The 27,897-nt window shown below is 36.3% G+C and overlaps 1 protein-coding gene across 4 annotated transcripts in view; it reads right to left on the bottom strand.

The window, feature by feature from the left end:
* LOC115217868 (probable serine/threonine-protein kinase DDB_G0282963) overlaps positions 1 to 27,897 on the bottom strand; it is a 136,487-nt gene that overhangs the window by 53,214 nt on the left and 55,376 nt on the right. For all 4 annotated transcript variants that reach the window (XM_029787593.2, XM_036506792.1, XM_029787584.2 and 1 more), the window contains exon 2: positions 6,639 to 9,248. In XM_029787593.2, the coding sequence (XP_029643453.1) occupies positions 6,639 to 9,165 (2,527 nt within the window). In that variant the 5' untranslated portion in view covers positions 9,166 to 9,248. The remainder of the gene's footprint in view (positions 1 to 6,638; positions 9,249 to 27,897) is intronic.

The following is a 27,897-nucleotide window of genomic DNA, read 5'->3' on the forward strand; positions in this document are numbered from 1 at the left end:
AAATTAAGTACCAGCTACATACTGGGGTCAATCTAATCGACTGACCCCTTCTCCAAAAATTTCAGGCCTTGTGCCTAGAGTAAAAAAGAATAATAATATTGTAGTTAACATTATTGATGATGAGAATTATGCTGATGATAATTCTTCTTAACAGCTTAGTTGTCATTTGTAAGTGAATATGAACAGATAGCAGTGTACCATGCTTTAGGTACCTACCTATAAAGTCTTTAGCAGACATAGATATTGTTTCAGTTTTACACCCTTGATTCAGGGGAACATCAAAGATGTGTAAGCTGGAGGGAGAGACAGCTGCACCAAGTCAGTTATTGCCATTTTCAGCAGAGTAGACAAACAATATGAAATAATAATAATAATAATAATAATGAAATTATTGTATACAGTACTTAGGTGCACCAAAACTTGTCAAAAGTGCGTATAAAGCATATGCAGTAATGTACAAATGTCTGGGAAGTGAACAGTGTATGAGTCAGATACATGTTTGCATGTGTATGGAGGGAAGAAAATCAGGTGTAGTGTTGGCAAATCTCAGGAAGCATGGAAGTTTTGAAGGATGCAATGCTCGGACAACTAACAACTGATGCCGGCAGTTTGTTCCATGCTTCAGCAACTCTTAGCATGAAAAAATGTTTCTGAAAGTCATGGGAGCTGTGCTGTTTTCTGACTTTGTAAACATGTCTACGGGTGTTAGACAGATGGAGTTTGAAAAGGTGCTCAGAGTTATTGTTTGTAAGATGGTTAATAATTTTATGGATGTCTGCCAATGTTATGTCTTACTCAAGAACCTAATGAGTCTAAGAATTGAACCAATGAACTTTTGATCACAAATCCAACACCATAACCAATAGGTTTTCCAACACAATACAGCACATTTTTCTCATCTATTTACTGAGATACTGATATTCAGGTGTTCCAAAAATCCAATGAACACCTGACTACATAGTTCCAAGTCAAATTATCTCATAGCAAAATATGAGGTGGTATCAAAAAGTTCCCAGACTAATTTTGTAGCGTACCAACAGATGGCAGCACATGGTTGCATGTACAGTGAAAGATAGCAGTGACTTTCATGAGGCAGTGTGCCAAGTGATATTGCTGTGTTTACTTCACAAGTTGTGAAATTTGTGTTTTTGTGATCACATGTATGCTGTAGTTTGCAACTTTGCCATTGATAGGAACAAAGAGCCAACGTGAAATTTTGCGTTAAACTCAGGAGGTCTGCTACAGAGACATTGAGCATGCTTTGGCAAGTTTATGGTGATGAGGCAATGGACCGTACACAATGTTGCAAGAAGCACAAGTGCTTCAAAAGTGTAAGAATATCTCTGGAAAACACCTGAGACCCCCTTCGGCCACGACACAGACCATGGGATTGCACCTAGAAAGTTACCCTCTTGCTGAAGAACACAACACGCAGCCCAGTCCAGGATCCAAGCTCACAACCTCATGATCGTAAGCTCAACACTCTAACCACTGAGCCATGTGCCTTCACACCTGGAAGACAATGATTGATCTAAAAGACCTTCCACAAGTGTCACCCCCAGAAATATGGTATTTTGCATCGAGAATTTGCCCTCCCCCCGTACCAGACTGTCATTTGACAGTTCTATTGCAATGTTTTGAAGTGTTTGAGGAAGGACATTCAGCAAAAGTGACCGGATCAGGTGAGTGTGAAGAATTGGATTCTTCGTGATGACAAAGCACCCTGTCAACTGAGCTCTCCTCACTCGTAAGTTTCACATCAAAAACATGGTGTCATTTCTGCACCTACTCTACCACCACCACCACTGCCACCACCACCGCCGCCGCCGCCATCTCCACCAGCATCATCATTTAATGTCCATTTTCCATGCCGGCATGAGTTGGACAGTTTGACAGTGGCTGGCTAGGCAGAAAACTGCACCAATTCTCTGTTTATTTTGCTAAGTTTTTGTGGTTTATACAGCTGAATGACCTTCCTAACGCTAACCACTTTACAGAGTGGACTGTGTGTGCTTTTTATGTGACACCAGCACCATATAGATATGTATATAAATATATGGATAAACAAGATGCATCTATACACAAAAGCACACACACACACACACACACACCTTATGCAACTCTTCTATGTATATTATAATTGTTCAATTGTTATGAAAGGAGAGGACCAATATAAATACGATGAACTGCTACAAGAGAAATACAAAAAGAATCATATGATAAAACAAAACATTTACCAAACAATTATAGAATGGTAACTGATTGCCAAATCTATTAGCTAGTGTCTACAACTTAATTCTAAACTATAACAATTGAACACCAGAACACTATAAAAGTGATAATATATGTACTGACGGAACTGATTAGAAAACCAAGTATCGAATGGCTATTCGGGGCTCAACTTCATTCTGTTGTTAGTATTGCTATCGTGTTTGGAACAAACATATTCTTTAATTATTGGCAACATAGAATTAGTTTCATCCAAAAGAAATCCATTAATCTGATTGTTGATATCTCAATGAGAATCTGCTATCTCTAACACATCAGTATATGTTCTCTGGTGTGTCTACAAAATCTACAGCAAAATCTTCAGCTTACTGTTTTTATTTAACGATGATGATGATGATGACGATGATGATGATGATGATGATGATGATGATGATGATGATGATAATAATAATAATAATAATAATGATAATAATAATAATGATAATAATAATGATAATAATAATAATGATAATAATAATGATAATAATAATGATAATAATAATAATGATAATAATAATGATGATGATGATGATGATGATGATGGAGTTCTATATTTAAGATATGAGGAATTATGTACATTATTTACATTATTTACATTTGACGGATATTTGTCCTCATCTTGTTTGTTGCTAACACGACATTTTGGCTGATGAAGGCTGGAGGGTATATCAGCCGAAACATGTTAACAACAAACAAGATGAGGACAAATATCTGTCAAGTGTAAATAATGTAAATAATAATGATAATTATCATCATCATCATGACTCTGCATTTGTTTTTCCATGAGTATGTCTAAGTATTTCCTTTATTTTCATTTTGTGTTCCTCACTGATGAAGGAAGAATCCTTTTTGGATTAATCCAGAAATCGGAACTGATTTGGGGATAACTATATTTTTATGAATTTCTGTTAGCTTACTTTCCTCGTTTCAGTATGTGGTTAGACGATTTAGCATCTATTTTTCAGCATATTGGCAAAGAAAAAATTTTCTTTTTGCCCTTATAATTGTGCATGTGTGAGAGGGAGAGAGAGAGAGTGCATGTGTGTGTGTGTGTGTGTGCATGTGTGTTTGTGTCTATGTTTGTCCCTCCCCACCATTGCTTGACAACCGATGTTAGTGTGTTTGCATCCCCGTAAATTAGCCGTTCGGCAGAGGAAACTAATAGAATAAGCACCAGTTTTACAGGGAATAAAGTGTGGTGCTCCTGTATGGCCAGTGTCAAATGATTGAAACAAGTAAAAGAATAGAAGAATACCAGATGAACGTTCCGTACCACTAAACCAAGATGGTTCTTTGAGGATGTACAATGTATTTTAAGGCTAAATAGTAATTCTGTTTACATTTGCATAACAGATATTTTTGTTGGATTATATAGTTATCGGTTTTACATTTCTTTCTATGTTCAGTAACTGTCACAATACAGAAACATTTCTCATGGCACCAGCACACAATTTACAGATGCTTGCATTTTTTATGTTTGCCATGAATTTTTCATGAGTCCAGCTAGTCATTATTATTATTATTATTATTATTATTAAGGCGTTAGGAAGGGCATCCAGCCGTAGAAACACTGCCAGATTTGACTGGGCCTGATGAAGCCTTCTGGCTTCACAGACCCCAGTAGAACCGTCCAACCCATGCTAGCATGGAAAACGGACGCTAAATGATGATGATGATGATGATGATGTGGTGAGCAGGCAGGATTGTTAGCACACCAGGCAAAATACTAAGCTGTTCATCTTAAAGTTCAAATTCCACTGAGGTTGACTCTGCCTTTCATCCTTTCGGGGTCGATGAAATAAGTACCAGTTACAAACTAGGATCAATGAAATCAACTATTCCCCTCCCCCAAATTGCAGCCCTTGTGCCTATAATAGAAAAGATTATTATTACTATTATTATTATTATTATTATTATTATTATTAGGCAAGCTGGCAGAATTGTTAGCATGCTGGGCAAAATTCTTAGTGGTATTTTGTCTGTCTTTTCATTCTGAGTTCAAATTCTGCCAAGGTTGACTTTGCCTTTCAGCCTTTCGAGTTCGATAAAACAGATAACTAGTTAAGCATTGGGGTTGATGTAATCAACTTAACCCATGGCCACTTGAAATTGCTGGCCCTGTGCCAAAATTTGGAACCATTATTATTATGATCATTTGTTATCACCATTGATGTCATCATTATCATTAAACATTATCGTTATACAAGCTGCGCCAAAGTTTCAAGTAAAAATGGCAAAAAGGACAACAAAATTTTGCATCTAAAGAAGTTAACAGGTGAGGTACCAAACAACTAAAAAAAAACTGATAACTGTGTGTTAAAAAAAAAAACATTGCATTTATATGGAGAGGAATTTATGTGAGGTACCTATGAATATGGTTGTTAGCAATTCACTTATTCTGGGGCAGCTAGGAAGTTGATCCACATATTTGTTTGCTTTGTTTGATATCATTCCAAATGCCCTGATAACAATAGATAACATTAAGGTACCACATTCTTCTGATTGCACTATTATTATTATTATTATTATTATTATTATTATTCAGTAGTTTTATTTTTATAGTGTGCTTTCACTTCACTACCGAGCACAGCTCTGTGTGCCTTGGGTATGTGCTGTGATTTGTTGTGATGCTCTGATGGTTACTGTATTGAAAGTGTTTTGTTATTATTATTATTATTATTATATTATTATTATTATTATCATCATCATCATCATTATCTGTTTGACTTTTGCTTTGTATTTGTACAAGTTGGCTCCAAGTCCCACCCAGAGACCTCAAGAGACAACAAGTTAGAAGTTCATGTCGGTGTTATGCCTAGGGTGTCATATATTTGGTTTTGCACATAGTATTGTTCTAGAGAATTTTAAAATTATGAGTGTGTTAGATTACATAGACAGTATTTTACGTAGGATATGGACAGTGCCCATGAGCACTATCTTTAGAATTTCTGCCATTTTGAAGTTTCCTGGTGCTTGAGCTAAGTAGCAATCAGCCCCTTTTGCTATCATTCCTAGGACATTCATATCATCATCATCATCATCATCATCATCATCATCACCACCACCACCACCATCACCACATCATCATCATCATCATCATCATCATTATAATTATTATTGGCTGCATTTACATTCATTGGCACTTGCCAATCTATTTTTCATTATCTTGCAACAAGCTTTATATGCTAACTTTTGTTTCCTGAAATATTTTGCTCAGTAGAGCTTCCTTTTGTCTATTAATATCCAAAGTTTCAAACCTCATATTAACCACAGTACTGTCAATCATCTATCTCCTTGACACTTTTTTTCTTATAATGGAACAAAATTCAATGCTAAAGAGAAAAGCAAAATGGAACAAAATTCAAGAAGTAGTGATATGTTAACAAGCAACAATGTAGGACTGTAAATGTGCTATAAATTATGATCTGTAAATTTATCACAATCATACAAGCTGCGTTATACAACAGGAAAAATTAAACATAGTCATCCACACACAACTTTAAAAGATTCCTAATTTATTCAGCAAGACAATTAGGTGTTCTGTTAAAAGGAAATTACAAGGCAATTAATAATTGTGTTGTTATAATTAATTATTATTTTGCTAGAAGGTGAAATGACTATAAAGTTGAGTGCTGTGCAAACATCATCCACAGTAACAAAGATATTTGTATAAATTTAATTTTAAAAAAATATCTCTATATATATAAACGGCAAAATGTCTGTCTGTGTGTGTGTGTGTGTGTATCCTTTATACAAATCCACAATTTTTCAGTTAGAGGGCTCGCACTTTCTATGGTCATTCAAAACCGTCTAAGGGTGGTCATGCACATCTTTACATTACCCCAGTCACCCCGCAGAGCGATTAAAAAATCAATAGAAGTGACTTTTTTGTGAATTTTCTATCCAAAACCCAATCAAAATGCTCGAAACTTGATACGCCAATTGAATGCCAGCTAGCTGTATGTGATTGGTCGGAGATTTGGACAGTACTCGCATGTATGTGCGCACGCATGCAACTGTATATGCATGCACTAGTAGTATGACCTGGCATTGCCAGGTCATAGTGCTAGTTTATTTATAAACACTGGAAGAGACACTTCAAGATTGTAGAATATAATCCTATAAGAAAAAACATCTAACCCCCAAAGAACAATGAAAGCAGACATAAATACCATATGAATAAAACTAGGGCAGGAGGAGTAGTGGGTAAATTACAAAAAGAAAAATTTGCATCAAACTGCTAACTTAATAAATATCACCAAATATTTTACATCTGCAATACACAGAACAATCTAAAATGTAAACTTAATTTTGAAACATGAATTTTTCAAAATGTCTACTTAAAAATGAATTTATGCTGAAATACTTACCTGGTAAAACCTCCTTAATTTTTAACATCTTCCAGTATTCTCCGTGAACAGACTTCCCTGAAGAATCCGTAATGTTAGCATCAAGAAGATCAGAGTCATGTTCTCGAATGAAATGCTCCTCATAGTCTCGTATGTCATAGCAGACAAAATCACAAAATGAGCATCGGTAAATCCCTTTAAGGCCAATGTCATTTTCACTTTGGTCTTCAGGTTCAGTTTTTATAGTTGTCCCCAAAACTTTCTCCAAGCTCTGAGAAGTGGACATGGACTGGTTTGGATGTATGAGCAAGCTTTCAACAACAGAAGATAACATACCTAACGAATCTACAGCCTGTGGAAAAGTTTGTTCCATAGAAGAGAACTGAGTTTGATTCTCCAGAACATCTTGATTGTTACTACTAGAGCTTTGTTTATTTGTAAAGCTTCTGTCGGAGGTATCTTTTGTCTTTTTTAGTGGAGGGAAGTCTTTACTTTGTTCATTAACAGTTTGATCAGAACTGCTCGCATGAACTTGATTTTTGTCTTCTTTAGACTTACAAGAAAGTTTTTCGAGTGAAGAATTTTCACCAGCAGTTAACGACATATTATCAGCAGTTTTTTTATTATTTTTACTTGAGTTAAACTCCTCGTCTGAATCTGAATCAGACCAAGAGGTTGTCAGCTGTGGTTGATGACGTACAGCCACAGGAGCATGTCGCTTACGCCTCTGTCGAGGAGCAGACTCGCGGTCAGAATTTGGTTCACCATCACTAGTTACCTCTTGACTCTTTGTTTCTTTATCCAGTTCATTGTCAGAAACCTCTTTTGGGGTGTCACTAGAAACTGGTGACAGCCGTTCTCCTCCCAAAGGAATATTTGTTGCATGAGATCTTGAGTTTGGTTGGGTACTTGGCTGAGTAACACTATTATCGTCCGAGTCTGTTTTACAGTTATTACTATTATGGGAGCTGCTTGTGGTAGCATTATTTGTATCATTGTTGCTAGAATCTTCTAATAAAGAAGTGGGAGAATAGGCTGAGGAGGAAGAAGAAGATGTAAGTGAAGATGGCATAGAAGAATAACTGGACACTTTCTTTGTTGAAACATAGTTACCATTACTGTTTGAGGGACAATGAGATGATTCTCTTTTGAAATTAGGAGACAATTTTTGTTGTGGTTGTTGCGGCTGTTTTTGCTGTTGATGCTGTTTCTGATGATGGGATTGTATGTTCTGATGTGATGAATGTATATTTGTTTGTGGGGGTATTGGATGGGGTAGAGATTGTGAATGTGTAGGTAGAGGTGGGAGGGTTGTGAGCTGTTGTTTGTGTTGTTGTTGTTGCGATTGATGATGGTGTTGTATCTGTTGGTCAGAAGACACACTTCTATCAGCAGTCTCGACACGTGCCCGATGCTGGTAACTCGAACAATGGCTTAAGAAAGCCGCGCGTGCCTGACACTTACAGTTACACACCTGGCAAAAATAAACAATGTTGCCACCTTCTCGGATCAGCTTAGTGTACTTACCAAAGTCATGTGTGTAACTTGGGTTTGACATAGCACTATGGAAGCCAGAGGAATTTCCCCCTGCATGTAGCCGAGTGTTTGATATCAGAATTTGATCTGCTAGCTGCTGAAGACGTGTTATATTTTCTTCCATAGTCATTTTCTCTGGTTTCACGCTATCTTTGACAGAATTTACACTGATCTTGTTATTGCTGTTACTATTAGCGCAGCCGTTGCTACTGTTATTATTAACAGATATATTTGTACCAGTACTACTACTGCTGCTAGCTACACTGTTACCATTAACTTGCCCAAATAACGGTGCTGAGGGTGCCAGTTGTCGCTGCTTCCCATGGACTGTATCCATGACAAATCGCGACGTCCGGTACTGCATCGTCTTGTTGGGATCACTTATTGTACACTGATTTTCTGTACTGATTTCAGTTCCGCTCTTATTGGTAAATTCATCGATAGGTGAAGCTTCAGGAGAGTCTAATTCAGTATCAGAAGTTTCAATGCCATGAGAAAAACGGCAATGTGCACGGAGATCTTCTTCAGTACTAAAGTTGAAATTGCAATGTTGGCAATCTTTATAAGATTGCTTTTTTGTTAAGTGTTGGTCATTGACATGGCTAATGAAGCTATCCCGTGATGTCAGAATAGATGGCAGAGTTGTACACAAAGTACATTTGTATAAGATTTCAGCAAATTTCATCAAGTTCTCAACAGAGTGTCCAAGAACTTTATCAAGCAGAAAGTTTTTCTGATTACTAACATCTGAGGATTCCTTAAAACAACTTTTAGATTCTTGACTCGTAGAAAATGTTTGGTTCCCACCACCTTTCGCAGACATGGTAAAATCCACATTGGAATTCGACCCGTTAAGAAGTAATTTTGAAGAATTTTTATAGTTTGGACTAAAATTACAGGAACCGAGATCTTTGTCATCTTCAGTTTTGATTTTTATATGGCATTGGTTTGTAGAATCAACAACAGAGTTTGAGCAACTGTTGGTAAGATGGTTATACATGACAGCATGCATTTCTGGAGAAAAATTTTTAAATTTGGTAAAATGGAGTTTGTAGTGTCATTGAATCCACAGTATGTACTCAAAGTGAGAACAACCTAGAAAGAGAGCAGAAAAAAAATTATTAACATAATCAATTTTTAACTGATGCATCAATGTAAGTATTTTCCTTTTATATCTATCTATATCTCTTTTGAACTGTCCAAATGCAAAATTTACTTACCATATTTACTCATGTTTACCCTTATGTATCCCTATCTCTCCTTGTCTACAGATCCTAAATCTTGCACACTGTTCTACTACTTTCTGTTTTTATTCTCCTTCCTGATTCATGCCTATATATAAACCACGTTACCTCTTTGCACACTGGTATTTCTACATTCACCTGTTTATTCCTTCCTCACACTGAAAGCATCCACTCACACATCCCCCCCACCCCAAAACTAATTGTCCTTGTCCTCTTTTATGCTCACCTTCTTGTTTCTTGTTCCTTAAGGGTTTGCTCTAAAACCCCATCACTAACTTCTCATCTCCTTTAGCCATACATCTCCTCTACAGCAAGACACCTGCACTTGTCCCTCTATCATCCTTTAGCCTTTTGACACCTGGCATACAGCCCCTCACCTCCATCTGCCCCTCCCAAATACTTTTTCTTGTTAGTACGAGCTTTTTCTTCCCTTTCCTTGTCCTCCTTCTCCATTCTTTCCTGTCTTGCAAGTTACATGACCACCTCATTAGCGCCCATGCATGGAAAAAGCACCCAATACATTCTGTAAAGTGGTTTGCATTAGGAAGGGCATCCAGCCTATAGGATCCATACCAAACATGACATCAGAACTCAGCACAGCTCTGCAACTTGCCACTTCCCTGTCAAACTGTTCTACCCATGCAAGCATAGAAAACAGACATTAAACGATGATGATGATGGATTTGTGCTATTTTATACTTAATTTTAACTGAAAAAAAACAGGAACACAACTTATATGAAGGGCAAAGCTAATATCAAATTTAAATATGCAGGGAAAAAATTTTATACCAAGATTTAAAACTAAATTAGGGGTATGACTTTAACATGAGTGTAACTTATGCACAAGTAAATATGGTATATTGTGATAAATGGTTCACGACTATACTTTTTAACACACCGACTGCTTTTATATTCCAATTTAATCAAAGTTTAGGTTTAGGAAGAATTCAACAAAATAGCTATAACTTTAGATATAAATTTCTTAGTATTATTTTGCTGATATTAACCAACCAAAATATCACAAAATAATTTATGTTACAATAAAATATTGTTTAATTAATGAAAGTCTATGAATACTTCAGCACAAGTTAGTATTAAAACAATTGAGATTTTTTTACAGATATTGAAACAAATATTGCTTTATCTGATTTCCCTGATCAAACCACTGAAGAACCCCCCACCCCCACAAAAAAGCAACATTTCAAACATAGAAATAAATGATGAGTACAATCAAATCAAAGATACTGTAAAGATTACATGAAAATACAGGAGGACAGAAAGTAGTTGACATTTATAGGGTGAATTGGAGGCGAAAAGAGTGGCAGCCCAGTGTAAAGGCTACAAATCATACAACTAAGTAACTATGGTAGTAGAGTTGATGATGACAATATCTTTGTCTTTGTTGTTGTTCAGCTCCTAATCAGACCTAATTGAGCAGGTCTACAAGCAAAGATATTCCAACCATGACCATCCAAACTTTTTTTCAATATAGTGGGTATAGGAATACATTATCCAATGTGTCCTTACCTTTTTTTATGATGGTAAGGTGTGATTCTATGAAAATGACAGCAAGAACCAGTAAGTCAGGTGGCCACATGCAGGCTCCATTAATGACAATAATGATGATGATGATTATTATTTTATAGATATGTATGTACATAGGTACACAGAGGCGCACACACACACACAGACACACACAAACACACACACGCACCCACACACACAAAGAGAGTAATAAAAAGCATACATGGAGTGTTAAGTTACAATTCTGAGTCTCTCAGTAATCACTAACAAATATCAACAATCATCACAGTTAAGAAACGCTATAACAACACCACATCTTTTGGGTACTTTCAACCTTCATCTTATCCTAACATCAACTCCACTCTGGTAAAGTTTGTGAAAGGAGAGCAAATACTGGCAGAGGATTAATTGTTTGCAAATTAGAAAATATTTCATTTTAAATAAACATGTCAAAACAGATTGTTTTGCAGCCAGAATAAAAATGAAGAATATTTATTTTCTCTCATAAATTTTGTGGGGGTTTTGGGGATGGATGGGGAGAGAGTGGGACTGGATAGAAGTGGTGTGCCGCTATGCTTAATTTACATGAGCCAGAGATTGTTGCAACAGAGATTGAAAAAGGTGTCAAAAATGAATATGTATCTGTAAGTCAGTAGCAGCAAAATGTTGGGAGTACCGTAAATCCTCGAGTATAATCCGCATTTTTTTCCAAAAAAATTTAAAGGTCAAAATCCCTAGTGCGTACTAATACATGAGGTTAGAAATGAAAATTATTTTCTAAGCAATGTCCGAGTCTCTATTTACTGTCCGGCAATGTTTATTCAGATGCATTTTGTGATGTCGGGCAGGAAAATACCTTACGCTAAGCCTGAAAGCAATGAAGTCATAAAAGAATCATCCATAACTTGCAGTAAGCAACATTTATTAAATGTTATTACTGTTATTTCTTTATTTTCTGCAAACAAAATGCACAAAAAAGCTACACGGTTGCATTATGTTATATATACAATAATAATAAAGCATGTTACCGTATACATATTTACAAACCAAGAATGTTATATAGACCTCCTTGGCTCAAGTTAGAGAAGGGATGCATATTATACACAAGGTTTAGGTTTTTCAGAGATACAGCCCCCTAAAAATCCCCTGCGTATTATACTCAAGGGTGGACTATACTCGAGGATTTATGGTAGATTCTTTGTGGGACATCATCATCATCATCATCACCAGTACCATTTTATGCTTGTTTTCTCTTTTCTTTTCTATTCTAACGAGTGTAGATGTATGGTAAGATGTTTAGTTCCCAACCACATGGTTTTAGGTTCGGTCCCACTGCATGACACCTTGGGCAAGTGTCTTCTACTATAGCATCAGGCCAACCAAAACCTTATGAGTAGATTTGGTAGATGGAAACCCTCACCTGTTTCCATCATCATCATTTAACGTCCGTTGTCCATACTGGTATGGGTTGGACAGTTTGACCAGGGCTAGCAAGCTGGGAGGCCGCACCGGACTGCTGTCTGTTTTGGCATGGCTTCTACAGCTGGATGCCCTTGCTAACACCAACCACTCTGAGAGCGTAGTGGGCGCTTTTATGTGCCATTCGCATGACACAGGTATCTGCCATGATGGTGGTTTTACTTGGTTTGATAGGTCTTCTTCTCAAGCATGGCATAATGCCAAATGGACTCGGTCATTGCCTCTGTGAAGCCCAATGCTTAAAGCATGGCATAATGCCAAATAGTCTCGTCCTTGTCTCAGTGAGGTGCAATGACACTGTTTGTATGAAGAAGACACAAGCACCACACACACACACACACACACACACACGCACACAAAGGTGAGATAGTATCAATTTTTAAGAGCCTTTGTTTTAGACAGACCCTATATATATATATATATATATATATATATATATATATATATATATATATATATATATATGTGTGTGTGTGTGTGTGTGTGTGTTTGTATATATGTATATATATATATGTATATATATATATGTATATATATATATTATATATATATACATATATATATATATATATGTATGTATATATATATATATATATATATATATGTATATATGTATATATATGTATATATATGAATGTATATCTATATGTATGTAATATATAGATATATTAAATAATATATTAAATATAATGTATTAAATAATACATATAGATATATTAATTCACATAGCACTGTTTGGCCTAGGACTTAAGTAAAAGACACCAGTTCAATGTGCTAATGTGCTGTGCAGTGGGCCTGAACCTGAAATCAAGTGGTTGCTAAGAAAGCTTCTTAATCATACAGCCATGCCTGTAAGTAAGTATAAATCTCATATGAATATACCTAATTAAAATAAAATTTTCATTTTATGACTTTCAGCTGTGAATGGTTGAAACATTACAACAAAAATGTTAAACAACATTCATGTTTCTCATCAATAAATTAATGTCAACAATTAAAAAAAGTTAGATGAACATAAACTATGTTGAAAATATTCTCTCATGAATGACGAAGCCACCTTGAGCATAATCCTATGGACCCGGAAAAATTTAAAACAGAGAGTTACTTGCAAATAAATGTGTTAACATGTGACATTTATGACCGAGGTTACCGTGGTCTTTTCCGTAGGCTTTTCTTTCCACGGATAAACCTTATCTGCTTTCCCCTTTACACTTTACATCATGACATTTCTGTGAGACACGATCCTTATTGATCGTTTTTTTCTTTTCTTTTTTTCTCTTGTCTTTTTTTTTCCTTTCTACGATCCCTTTTGATCCAAAACCTACCCCACCCTTTTTTTTCTACCCAAAAAGAAAATCTCTACTTTATAATTTGTCCTGTCTGCGTCCAACCCTGTGTGGCTAATAAAGAAACATATCTATTTATTATTATTATTTATTAATTATTATTATTCTGATCCCCCTAGTCGCCACTCTGTTTACTATTTCAGCCTCGCCTCGTTTTTGCATATTCTGTATAATTCACTAGTTATCGTTATAGATATTTAAGATCTATCTCCCTTACAGGGCTGATTAGAAATTGGCTGCCGATTCTTGCGGCGCGCCCGCCCTACCCACCCCCACCACCAATACCGGATATCTCTATTTTGCTCCAACTATACCGGATGTCGTTTCTCCCACCACCATTATAGGTGTCTACTCTTTGAACCCCCCTCTTCAATACGCTATTTCCCCATGCATTACCCCTCTCTCGATATCCTATGTTCTACTTGCCTAGAACCTGTCCTCTGAACCACCCCTCCCACTGGTGCTCCCCTATATTTCTGCACCCCCCCACCACCATTATAGGTGTCTACTCTTTGAACCCCCCTCTTCAATACGCTATTTCACCATGCATTACCCCTCTCTCGATATCCTACGTTCTACTTGCCTAGTACCTGTCCTCTGAACCACCCCTCCCACTGGTGCTCCCCTATATTTCTGCACCCCCCCCCATAAAAAGCACCATCCGAACGTGGCCGATGCCAGACCCCTCTGGCACCTGTGCAGGTGGCACGTAAAAAACACCCACTACACTCGCGGAGTGGTTGGCGTTAGGAAGGGCATCCAGCTGTAGAAACACTGCCAGACTAGACTGGAGCCTGGGGCAGTCCCGAGCTCCCCAGACCCCGGTCGAAACCGTCCAACCCGTGCTAGCGCGGAAAACGGACGTTAAACGATGATGATGATGATCTACCACTAAATACAATCACAATGCTCTTCATTAAGAAATTGAATTTCATCATGGCAACCATTTAAATTCTGCACAAATAGGCTTCATTTTACTTAATACAATATCAATTAAAAGTAAAAGTCTTGAATTTAGGCAATGTTATTATTCATAAGAATATTGTTAACAAAAACATTAATATAGGCGCAAGAATGGCTGTGTGGTAGGAAGCTTGCTTCCCAACAGCATGGTTCTAGGTTCAGTTCCACTGTGTGACACATTGGGCAAGTGTCTTCTACTATAACTTCGGGCTGACCAAAGCCTTGTGAGTGGATTTGGTAGGAGAAAACTGAAATGAGCCTGTCGTATATATATATATATAATATATATATATATATACATATATATATGTATGTATGTATATGTATGTAGATATATTATATATATATATATATATAAATATATATTATATACATATATATATGTATGTATATATACATATGTATGTATATGTATGTATGTAGATATATATATACACACACACATATATACATATATATATATATGTATATATATGTATGTATATGTGTATATATATATATATATATATATATATAAACACACACACATACATATAGATAGATATACATATATATATATGTATGTATTTGTGTTTACGTCCCCGTAACTTAGCAGTTTAGCAAAAGAGACTGATAGAATTAGGACCAGGCTTACAAAGAAATAAATCCAGGGGTCAATTTCTTTGACTAAAAGGCGGTGCTCCAACATGGCCACAGTCAAAGCCAGTCAAAATGACTGAGACAAGTAAAAGAGTAAAAGAATATAATTTATGATGCTTTTGAGTTTGACGCAATTCTCAGGTTATCTTCCAGTTTGTGAGCAATAAAGTAAAAGTTTAAGCAGAAAGTTGAAAACAAATACAGTAAAATATGGCTGAGGTAGCAACAACGCAGTCATTCAATCTACTAGAAATAGCAGCCAAATCTCACCCTACTGTCTTAAGAAAGGAAGAACTGAAAATATAATGCACCTAACTCTCAAATGCAAACACACACACACACACACACACACACACACACACATCATCAGCATTTATGTTGGCTTTTCCATGTTGGTATATTTAGGATGGTTTTGCAGAGGATTCTCATTAACAGCCCTTTTAGATGCCTCTTATGATTCATAGACACAATGCGCCAATTCTAAAACAGATACATACTTGCACACACACACAGATAATATAATGACCTGTTTCTTGGAGTTGCTGCCTTCATTCAGACACATCTAACCCATTCCTCTCTTTCTCTCTCTCTCTCTCTCTTCTCATCCCACTTGTTGTATCTATTGTAACTTATGCTCAAGTCTTCTTAAAACATTATCTTCTGCAATCTCCTCCAGGTTAACATCCTCCCTGTAGGCATTCAACTCGCAATGGTTTAAATGGAATGTTAATGACATCCATCTTATGTCTCAGAAGACCTGCAAAGGCCATAAGGCATTACCTTGTCTTCCTAACCCAGCAAGTAAAAAATAGTTTGGATCTGAATTGGATTTCCAAGGAAGCGATAAAAAACAATTTATCGCTTCCTTGGGGAAATCCAATCATTTTGTATGTATGCATATTTTTGTTGTTCTTTTGTTGTCATCTAGTGCTGGATAAAAACATACAAAAAACGATACAAGGATTTCAACAGTATTCTATCATTTCATTAGAAAATGCAGACTTTGTAAATCTGTATATAAACCAAGAAAAGATACCTTTATTACTTCTGAATAATTTTCCTACCATTATTAATTTATATATGAAATTGAAATCAAAATCAAAGTGAAATTCGATGACAGGCACGAGCACCATACGAGTGTGATCGTTGACAGAGCGGCCAACTGGCTTCCGTGCCAGTGGCACATAAAAGGCACCTTTCGAGTGTGATCGTTACCAGCTTCGCCTTACTGGCACTTGTGCCCCGTGCTTGTAGGGTGCTAAGAGCACCATCCAAGCGTGATCGTTGCCTGAGCGGCTAACTGGCTTCCGTGCCGGTGGCATGTAGGAGGCACCATTCGAGCGGGATCATTACCAGCATCGCCTTACTGGCACCTGTGCCGTTGGCATGTGTAAAAAACAAAAATTCAAGCGAGGTCATTGCCAGTACCGCCTGACTGGCCCCCCGTGCCGGTGGCACATAAAAGTATCCACTACACTCTCGGAGTGGTTGACGTTAGGAAGGGCATCTAGCTGTAGAAACTCAGCCTGATCAAGACTGGAGCCTGGTGCAGCCATCTGGTTTGCCAGCCCACAGTCAAACCGTCCAACCCATGCTAGCATGGAAAGCGGACGTTAAATGACGATGATGATGATGATGATGATGATGATGATGATGATGATGATATGAAACATTTTCATTGAGTTGTATGTTTTTATTGAGGATATACATGCACAGGGATATAATTACTCGCTAGCACCATTTAATTATTATAGATGCCAGGAAATTTCTAAGCTAAACACAGTCCAGTCTATTTGGAAAACAACCTATTTCTTGGTTAATACTTATTCTCTGTGCTTTTTAGACAGCTCATTAATGTGGATGACAGTCAAATGACAATTTGATCATGAATTCTTAATAAAGAAGCTACCAAAACGTTGCAAGCTGGATTGACCAGAACAAAGACAACAAAAGCTTGCAGAAAATAGAAAGCGGGAAGCAGCCACTGTCAACAAAACACACCAGAACAGTGGCACCGAATGTGTGAAGAAAATAGATTGTATGGAGTGAACTGTTGCTTGCAAGAAACGTTAGAGCATCAACAAAGACTTGAAGAATATAGAATGCACGGAGTTAACCAACATCAGCAAGAATCTGGAGCTCAAGGATAAAAGTAAACATACTTTATGTAGAGCACTTAATGTAGACAACATAGAACATGTCTACCAAAGAAGAGCATCAATCACCTCAAAATAATGAGATGAAGGAGCCTTTAACTCTGACCTAACTTATGATTATGAATCTCATGAATATTCTCTATTGATGCCATATAAAAATTGGTTCTAGGTGAATTCGTCTACAGCAATTCATCTGCAACAATTTATCTACAACAATTTATCTGTGTGGTTGTATGTCTGCGCACGCGTATGCGTGGTTGTTTGTGTGTGTGTGTGTGTGTGGTTGTATGAGTGTGTGTATGTGTGTAGTTCTGTGTGTGTGTATGTAGTTGTGTGTGTGTGTGTGTGTGTGCGTGTGTGTGTGCGTGCGTGTGTGTGTGCAGATGAATTGTATCCATAGATAGACTGCTGTAGATGAATTGTAGACAAATTCGCCGGATACCATAAAATTTGTGCACCAAGCGTGTAGCAAAAATGGAGACACTGAAATTTGTTGCTTAGATGGTAAAGTCCATCTGAGAATGTTGCCACAATCTCCCAGTGCTTTTATGAATGCTGCTGGAGTCCAATCATTTGCTTAAAAACATTCAGGCTTATAACTGTGAATTTCAAATGATATCACTTGGAGCTATTATCATCCATGGAAGAAGTTCCATACTGACTTTCAAAGTCCTGGGACTGGAGTACCACGGAATTGGTTCTTTACTTTCTCTTCCTGAAGTTGTTTTCTATAGCTGATTTGAACAAAGTTATGAGAACCATCATAGTTTAAAGTTTAACTCTAAAACTGCATGAAATGTGACATTCTAGAAAAAGCTATATAAGAACGTCGTGAAGTATATTTGTCACTTAAATGTGGCTAACCCTTAAAAGTGGATGCTACTGTAGTTTGTAGCCCCAGGAGGACACCTCCTCCAGCTGGCTATTGACACACTTTCTGTGCCCTATCAGTATTTGCAACGGGAAGCCATCCTCCATCTTTGATCTGACATGATACACACGGACTAGAGTTTCTGGGTATTGACCCGTCATCAGCGTGTAACAATCACTGATTGCTGATGACTCGCTCAGAGATTTGTTATTGCTTGTTTACACTTTTTTGATATCAGTGACCTTTTGTCACTGGAAAAAGGATATATATTTGAAAAGGGAACCCACTTTTCATCGGCAATCAGCGATTGTCACACGCTGATAAAGAGCCAATACCCATAAACTCGAGTCTGTGTGTATCATGTCAGACTGAAGATGGAGGATGGCTTCCCTTTGCAAATACTGATAGGGCACAGAAAATGTGTCAATAGCCAGCTGGAGGAGGTGTCGTATATATGTATATGTATATATATATGTGCGTATTTATATGTTTATGTTTGTCCACCCCCCAAACATCACTTGACAACCGATGCTGGTGTGTTTATGTCCCAGTAACTTAGCAGTTCAGCAAAAGAGACTGACAGAATAAGTACTAGGCTTACAAAGAATAAGTCCTGGGGTTGATTTCTTCGACTAAAGGCAGTGCTCCAGCATGGCCGCAGTCAAATGACTGAAACAAGTAAAATAGTTAAAGAGTGATACACATGTGATATGTTGGATGGCCTGGCTTGTTATTAACCTTTATCCATAACCCTTCAATGGCCCTGAGAGCTGTGCTGTGCTGGACAAATCAAAGAATAAGAGCCAGAATAATATGAACTGCCTCTTCTCAGTGGTAAAAATTGGGTGCATGTAGAGTCAAAACTCCTACCTAGTAAAAAACAAAGTTACAGAAGCACTGATGACAATCCAAACCCAGCAAGACCTAGGAGAGGAAAGCTTCCTCTCACACAAGCAGAAAAGACAGCCTGGAAGTGAGAACGATGAAGAAAATTTATCAACATGTTTTTGTAGAATGCTTGTACAACCTTCATTTACAACTACCATGTGTTGTCAAGACATGTAGACAAGCACACACAAACACTCACACTCACACATACATACATACATACATACATACATACATACATATATATGTGTGTATGTATGTACAGCAGGTCTCTTTCAGTTTCTCTGTACAAAATCCATTCACAAAGCTTCGACTAACCCAGGGCTATAGTAGAAGACACTTGCCCAATGTGTCATGCAGGACTGAAGCACACTTGTTATTCACACAGCTATGTGCACGCTTGTGCATGCATGTGTGTGTGTGTGTGTGTGTGTGTGTGTGTGTGTGTGGTGTGTGTGTGTGTGTGTATGTGGTGTGTGAGTGTGTGTGTGTGAGTGTGTTTTATGAACATTATATGGGCTAAAATAGATTTGCCAACCCATTAAATTCTTTCTGTTTCACTGCTGAGCTCATGCAAGCAGAAAAACTGAGATCTCAAGGTACAAGAAATGTTTGCTTATATCAAGAATTTATGTAATTATATTTTCATATGTATACTGAATATATTATATAACTTACATGAGTATATCACTAGATATGTTCTATGAACCTTACAGAGACCAATATTGATCACTCTGCAGCAAAACACAAAACAGAATATTATGAAATATATTTCTAAATATATATATATATATATATAATATAAAGTTATGCTCTTGACCAAAGTGGAGCACTATAATGTAGAAGGAGGTAAGTGCAATTTTAAATTTATTATTCACAATCTTTGGTTAAGAAGTAAATTTCACACAGAAGCACCACAATTTGATTACTTAGATCATTCCAACCAAATAAAATAGATTTGTCAGCCCACAAAATTCTTTCCAGCTCACTGACGAATGCAGGCTTGTAAGAAACTGGAGATTTTCATCTCCAGGGGAAAATGCTTGGGTCTATGACAACTTTTTCATGTATTTACGTATATTCCTTATTACTGAACATATACTTATATAAGTATGTATGTGTGTGTGTGTGTGTGAGTGTGTGTGTGTGTGTGTGTACACACACATATACATATGAATGAGTGAATAAATGAAAGAAAGTAGAATTCAAATTATTATTATTATTATTATTATTAACACAGTGAACTAGCAGAATCATTAGCACGTGGGGCGAACTGCTTAACAGTATTTCGTCTGTTGTTACATTCTGAGTTCAAATTTTGCCTTTCATCCATTTGAGGTCGATAAATTAAGTACCAGTGAAACACTTGTAGGCTGGGGGGGGGGGTCGATGAAATTGACTAGTCCCCTTCCCCAAAATTTCAAGGTTTTGTGCCTTCAGTAGAGAGGATTATTACTATTTTTGTTATTATTATTATTCTTTTATATTCTAAGCACAAGGCCTGAAATTTTGGGGGAGGGCGCCAGTTGATTAGATTGACTAGTATATAACTGGTACTTAATTTATCAACACCGAAAGGATGAAAGGCAAAGTCAACCTCAGCAGAATTTGAACTCAGAATGTAAAGACAGACAAAATACCGCTAAGCATTTCACCTGGCGTGCTAACGTTTCTGCCAGCTCACATCATCATCATCATTATCATCATCATCATCATCATCATCATCATCATCATCATCATCATCATTATTATTATTATTATTATTATTATTATTATTATTATTATTATATTATTATTATTATTATTATTATTATTATTATTATTAAGGTAGTTAGCTGGTTGAAGCATTAGCACACAGGGTGATATGCTTAGCAGTATTTCGTCTGCTGCTACGTTCTGAGTTCAAATTCCACCAAGGCTGAATTTACCTTTCATCCTTTCAGGCTCAATTAAATAAGTACCAGTGGAGGGCTGGGGTTGATGTAATTGAGTAGCCCCTCTCCTGAATTTCATGCCTTGTCAAACTCTCCAACCCACAACAGCAAGGAAGATGGATGTTAAATGATGATGATGATGATATATATATAACAACTCTTCTTATCTTGTTTTTCCTTGTCCTGTCTTTTACTGCTTATATTTTGTACTGTCGTTACTGTCCTGGTTTTGTTACCATTTTTACCCCTCTGCAAAAAGATCTCAAATTTTAATTGATTTGCTTTTTGCAGGAAGGAAAGTTTCTTATTCGAAGATACGTCTCGCCTTCACCTTCGAAACGTAGAGTAGATGAAACCATGGCGACTGAAGAAGGGGTTTTTTTCTTTGTGTTAATTGTCCTGTACTCTATTTTTTTGTTGTTTAAAAAAAAAAAATGTCCAGTTCCTTGGGTTTGTGTCTATGTTTTCGTTTCTCATTGTGTTCGACGTTTTTTTGGTGTCCTGTACTCATATATGCGTGTATATATACATGTAGAGGTAGGTATATATATATATATATGTATATATATGCATATGTTTTTATTTATTTATATATATATATAATATATATATATATATATATATTCAAGGGAGAGAGGGAGCATGTGCTTCGTATTTCTTCCTCGGGCAAAATTCTTTCCATGTACATATGGACCAGTTTTTCTTTCAAACGTGTATTAAAGATATAACTTTTTGAATTTAATCTGTTTTGTGAAGGATTTTAAATATTTTATCAGTTATTTCAGTTTGGAACAATCGCATTCCTAAATCTATTAATGCTCGAATACCTTCATTGTCCGATCATCTGAATGGAATGATAACTGTATGAGCATGCCTTCCACACACTTTGCAATTGGTCATGCAGCATCATGGGAATATTCTTGTAACTGATATAATCATCAATGCCAGATATAATATTGTGCAATGATAATAAGCTTCTGATAGAAGTCATGGTTTATTTCACATGTGCTGTATCTGTGAGTTGATTTTTGATTTGTGTTTTGCTATTAATAAAGCTTCCATTGTAAATGTCCTTACATTTGTTAATTTATATTCATTTTATTTTCAAATGTTATATATGATGGTAGTGCAATCAGCTAATGATTTTTCTATCGAATTTTGCTCCTTCATCATCATTATCACCACCACTACCACCACCACTATTGTCATCATCACCATTGTTTTATGTCCATTTTCCAAACTGGTATGGGTATGATGATTGATGATGATGATGATGATCAACATCATCATTGTTTAACGTCCGTTTTCCATGCTAGCATGGGTTGGACGGTTCGACTGGGGTCTGGGAAGCCAGGAGGCTGCACCAGGCTCCAGTCTGATCTGGCAGTGTTTCTACAGCTGGTTGCCCTTCCTAATGCCAACCACTCCGTGAGTGTAGTGGGTGCTTTTTACGTGCCACCTGCACGGAAGCAAGTCAAGGCGGCGCTGGCATTGGCTACATATGGATGGCACTTTTTAGGTGTCAGGGTAGGTTGGCAACGGCCACGATCGGTTGGTGCTTTTTACGTTCCACTGGCACAGGTGCCAGGGGAGGCTGACAACGGTTGGTGCTTTTTCGTGCCAGATGTATATCTACATATATATGTAGGTCGTGAGTTCAATTCCTAGCAATGCATTTTGTCCTAGAGCAAGACACTTTATTTTTTCATGCCCAGTCAGCTGGCAAAGATGAGTAGTACCTGTGTTTCAAAGGGCCAGCCTCGTCACACTCTTTGTCCCGCTGAGTACACGTGTCTATGGAATGCTTAGCCACTTGCACGTTAATTTCATGAAGAAGATGATCCATTGATCATATTAGCTGGGAGCATCATCGTCATAATGAACGTAGTACTTCTTACATATATATATAATATATATATATATATATATATATATATATATTATATATATATATATATGGATTGATTTTCGTTATTTTTCCTCTTTGCCTGCGTAGATTGTTTTCAAGTACTTTGGTTTTTCTGGGAGCCCCTTTTAAAGTAGAGGGAATAGCTAAGATTTTTTGACTGCTATTTCTAAACTTCGGTATGTGGTGAAGCAAATCTTTGCTGAACCCTAATTATAAAGTATATATATATATGTATATGTATACCTATATACATACATATATATATATATATATATATACATACATACATACACATACATATATATGCATATATATATATATATACATATACATATATTTATATATACATACATATATATATACATATATATATATATATGTATGTATGTATGTATGTATATATAGAGTATTTGAAGTTGTGTACAGATATTGTATATTGAGAAAAAGGAGGCAGTTAAAATTTTGGATAATTTGTCATATACATGTGTGTGTGTGTGTGCATGTGCGTGCACGTGTATGTATGTATGTGTGTATATATATATAATATATATATATATATATATATATATATATATATATATATATATATATATATAATATATATATATATATATATATATAGTTCAATCCATGCCAGCATGGACAATGGACATTATATGAAGATGATGACGATGATATTCCCCTCTCAAATTCATACACTTATTGCAGTTGTCCTTCAGTTTTTTTACGAATTGTAAAAGAACCTTAAAGCCAGGAACTTTTCAGCACCCCTACTATAACCTTAGGCCAACCAAATCCTTGTGAGTAGATTTGGTAGATGGAAACACAAAAAAAGCCTGTCGTATATATATGTGTGTGTGTGTGTATGTATATACAACAGGAAATAATTGTCTCTTTTTGTGGAAACAAAAGGGTTTATAGGACTACAAATATGAAGTACTTAAGTATAAATGAGACAAATATATGACCAATGTTTCTTTATATATATGTGTGTGTTTGTGCGTGTGCGTGTGTGTGTGTGTGTGTGTGTGTGTATATATATAGTTATGTCCATGTGTCTTTCTGCCGGTGTTCATCCCTCCAGCACTGCTTGACAAGGCAGTGTCCCAGCATGGCCACAGTCAAATGACTGAAACAAGTAAAAGATTTATATATATATATGTACATATATATCCATATATATATACATATATATATGTATATGTGTGTGTGTACATTATATACACACACACAAAGATGCAGTAACATGCAAACATTCAGAATATATATACAAATACATCATGTTTATTGCATGCATGTATGTATAAGTATATATATGTTTGTATGACAGATGGCAAGAAGACAGATGTACTAACCGATCCTATAAATTTGTACGCTCTCCACATTACAGTAAAAAATAGATTACCAATAATTGATTTAAAAATAAAATTAGTCTCCTAATTTTCAAATGAATAAAACTTACGCACTACTTAAAAGAAAGCAGCAACAAAAAAAGATAAAGGGAGGAAGAGAAAACGAGAGAGAGAAAGAGACTAATCTCGAATTATCTGTCTTTGCAATAAGCAAAGAAAAAGCAAAAAAAAAAAAAAATTAAAAAAACAACAACATACTAAATTATTGGACTAACAAATATTTACACAGTTCTGTGACAATAAAACTCATTAAAACCAGGCAGGAGGAGCATGAATGAGAAAAGAAATTATATCTCACCTATATATTCTGACTGAATTTTGCAGAATCTGTAGTTATTACAATTTTTTCCATTCATCATTGCTTACATTATTTCTTTATCTAATTCTTTCACTGCTTGCTAGTTCTTTTTTTTTTTTTGCTTTTTTTTTCTGTTTTTAAGCTTTTTTATATCAGTCTGGACACCCCCGCCTTATCTTCTTTCACCTAAACATGTTTATCTCAGCATAGATACATTTCTCCTCTTTAACAGTTCTTGGTCAGCCTCCAATGCTATATATAAACATTTCAGCAATATCTCTATAAAGAGAGTAACAGTATGATTGTTGTTGTTGTTGTTGTTGTTGGTATTCTTTATTTTTATTATTTTTGTCATTCTTGTTTGCTGGGTTTTTGTTTTTAAAACTATAAAGATGTATTTAGGTAGAATCAATTAATTTCAGATGTGACTGATTTGATTTGACCAAAAGGAAACTAGGACTCAGTCCTTAATGTAGCAGAACAATCAGTTTATTTATTTATTAATTTATTTACTCTAATATATTTCATTAGGCAATAAGTTTGCGTCAAGTCAACTGTAAACAACGAAATTATATTTGCAGGTGTCTGTAGGTGTGTATGTATGCGTATGTGAGTTGTGTAGGTGTGTATTTTTCTGCATACACATGAATATATATATATAACTGTGTGAGATATTAGAGATAAGAAATAATAATAAAAATCATTCTTTCTACTAATAGGCATAAGGCCAAAATTTGGTGGAGGGGGCGAGGCTAAGTGATTACATCAACCCCAGTGCTTAACTGGTACTTATTTTATTGACTCCCAAAAGGATGGCAAGCAAAGTCAACCTCTGTAGAATTTGAACTTAGAATGTAAAGACCAGCAAAGTGCCACAAAGCATTTTGCTCAGTGTGCTAACACTTTATAATAATAATGATGATGATGGTGGTGGTGGTGGTGGTGATGGTTGTGGTGGTGGTGGTGGTGATGGTGGTGGTGGTGGTGGTGATGATGATCCTTTCTACTAGAGAAACAAGGCCTGAAATTTTAGGGGACGGGTCTAGTCAATTACATCAATTACAGTATTCAACTGGTACTTATTTTATCAACCCTGAAAGGATGAAAGTCAAAGTTGACCTTGGCAGAATTTGAATTCAGAATGTGCAGATGGACAAAATACCACTAAGCATTTTGTCTGGCATGCTAATTATCCAGCCAGTTTGCTGCCTTTGTAATAATAATAACAAAACTATGATCATAAACTGTCTTTTCTTTCAAACACTGCTATATATCTATATATTAGCTGTTCCCAGCTCTGTATGTGAACACATAAAAAATGCAATCCTCTTGATATAGGAGTACCTCAAACTTGAGCCAATCAAAGAACCTCAACTTGACCAAAGGCACAAGCCCTCACCCAAGTATTGTTCTCCAAACTACAGGTTCATGCTTAGAGTAGGTCCATTTATTTTAGCCATTTTTGTCACAGCCACCAACATTTTGACAAATTCACTACAAGAGAGCACTTCCCTCTCCACATTCACTTTCCAAGTGGAACTTAAAACAGTCATTGAGGACTTGACTGGAAAGGAAGGTGCCTCTCCTCAACACAACCTCTTTCACAACAGCTTTGTCCACAACACAACCTCTTTCACAACAGCTTTGTCCACAACACAACCTCTTTTACAACAGCTTTGTCCACAACACAACCTCTTTCACAACAGCTTTGTCCACAACACAACCTCTTTCACAAAAGCTTTGTCCACAACACAACCTCTTTCACAAAAGCTTTGTCCACAACACAACCTCTTTCACCACAGCTACTAGACAGAGGAACTGCTCTACATTGTTCAAAGTGAATAATGGGGTAATCCTCATGATAGACTTGTCCAAGTTAGGTTTGTCCCACACACTACAACAGCTGTTTGACAAAACTCCATATGTTAGCAATGCTCAGACACTGCACAAGTGCAAACAGTACAGTACAGTTGGAGATCAAAGTGATGCTCTAATTCTTCTGCAAGGATGTGATTATGATACAGTTGAGAACTGAAGTATGAAAGTTAAAGAATGTTATTTTCATTCCAGAGAACAGGATACAGCAACATCCTTTAAAGCCAGTATTTCCAATTTTTCTCACTTCCATTAATTTCCGAGGTGTTGATGGAGACAATTACCAATGACTGCCTCAAAGCTATTTCCTGCCTCAGTCCTTTTTATCTTGGAAATCATTGTGTAGTCAAGCTTGTTGCACTAAATATTAACTATTACATTAGCTAATTGCAGATTACAAACAAACCACCTGGATTACAGCCAAAAATAATTTCCTTGATTCTCAAGAGCTTTCTGACTTGTACTATATTACATATATTATTAGTGATCTATGTCTATTTTACTTCTGTACTCACCATTTCTGGTGTCCACCACTCTTCCTTCTCTTCATCAATGATCCCCTGTGAACTTTATCAAATTTAGATGTACTCATCATCATCATCATTATCATCATCGCATAACATTCAGTGTTCCATGCTTGCATGAGCCAGACAGTTGGTGGAGGTAGATTTTCTGTGGCCGGATGCCCTACCTGTTGTCAGCTCTTATAGTTTCCAAGCAAGGTAATATTTTCTCATAGCTAGGCATGTTTTCCATGGAAGAAAGGAAACAAATAACCTCTCTTGTATGATGGCAAGTCATTTACAACCATCACAAATTGTCTACACAAGGTACACATATTCACACACATACACACACAATAATTTCATTAGGGTATGTAACACTGGTGTTTACAGTATTAAGCTCATCCATGGATACTGACTATCAGATGAAGCTGTAAACTTGAAATTGTTTGTTCTACCAAACAAATGTCTGAAAATCCAAAAGTATACATAGAGTTTTTATAGTAATAAATAAAAAGAATGGAGTGAGCATGTCATTTTACTACTTCAATTTACAATTGTTTCATCTTAGTTCAGTACAATCAATCTTAAACATTATGTAATAATTCATGCAACTATTGATTACTTTCCATGTGCTATTTCGGGTAACTTTAATAACACATGCTGAATAAGATCCTTCAGAAATGCTTATAAAATAATATAT

This window comes from Octopus sinensis, linkage group LG1, assembly GCF_006345805.1.
Source record: "Octopus sinensis linkage group LG1, ASM634580v1, whole genome shotgun sequence".
NCBI classification, from domain to species: domain Eukaryota; kingdom Metazoa; phylum Mollusca; class Cephalopoda; order Octopoda; family Octopodidae; genus Octopus; species Octopus sinensis.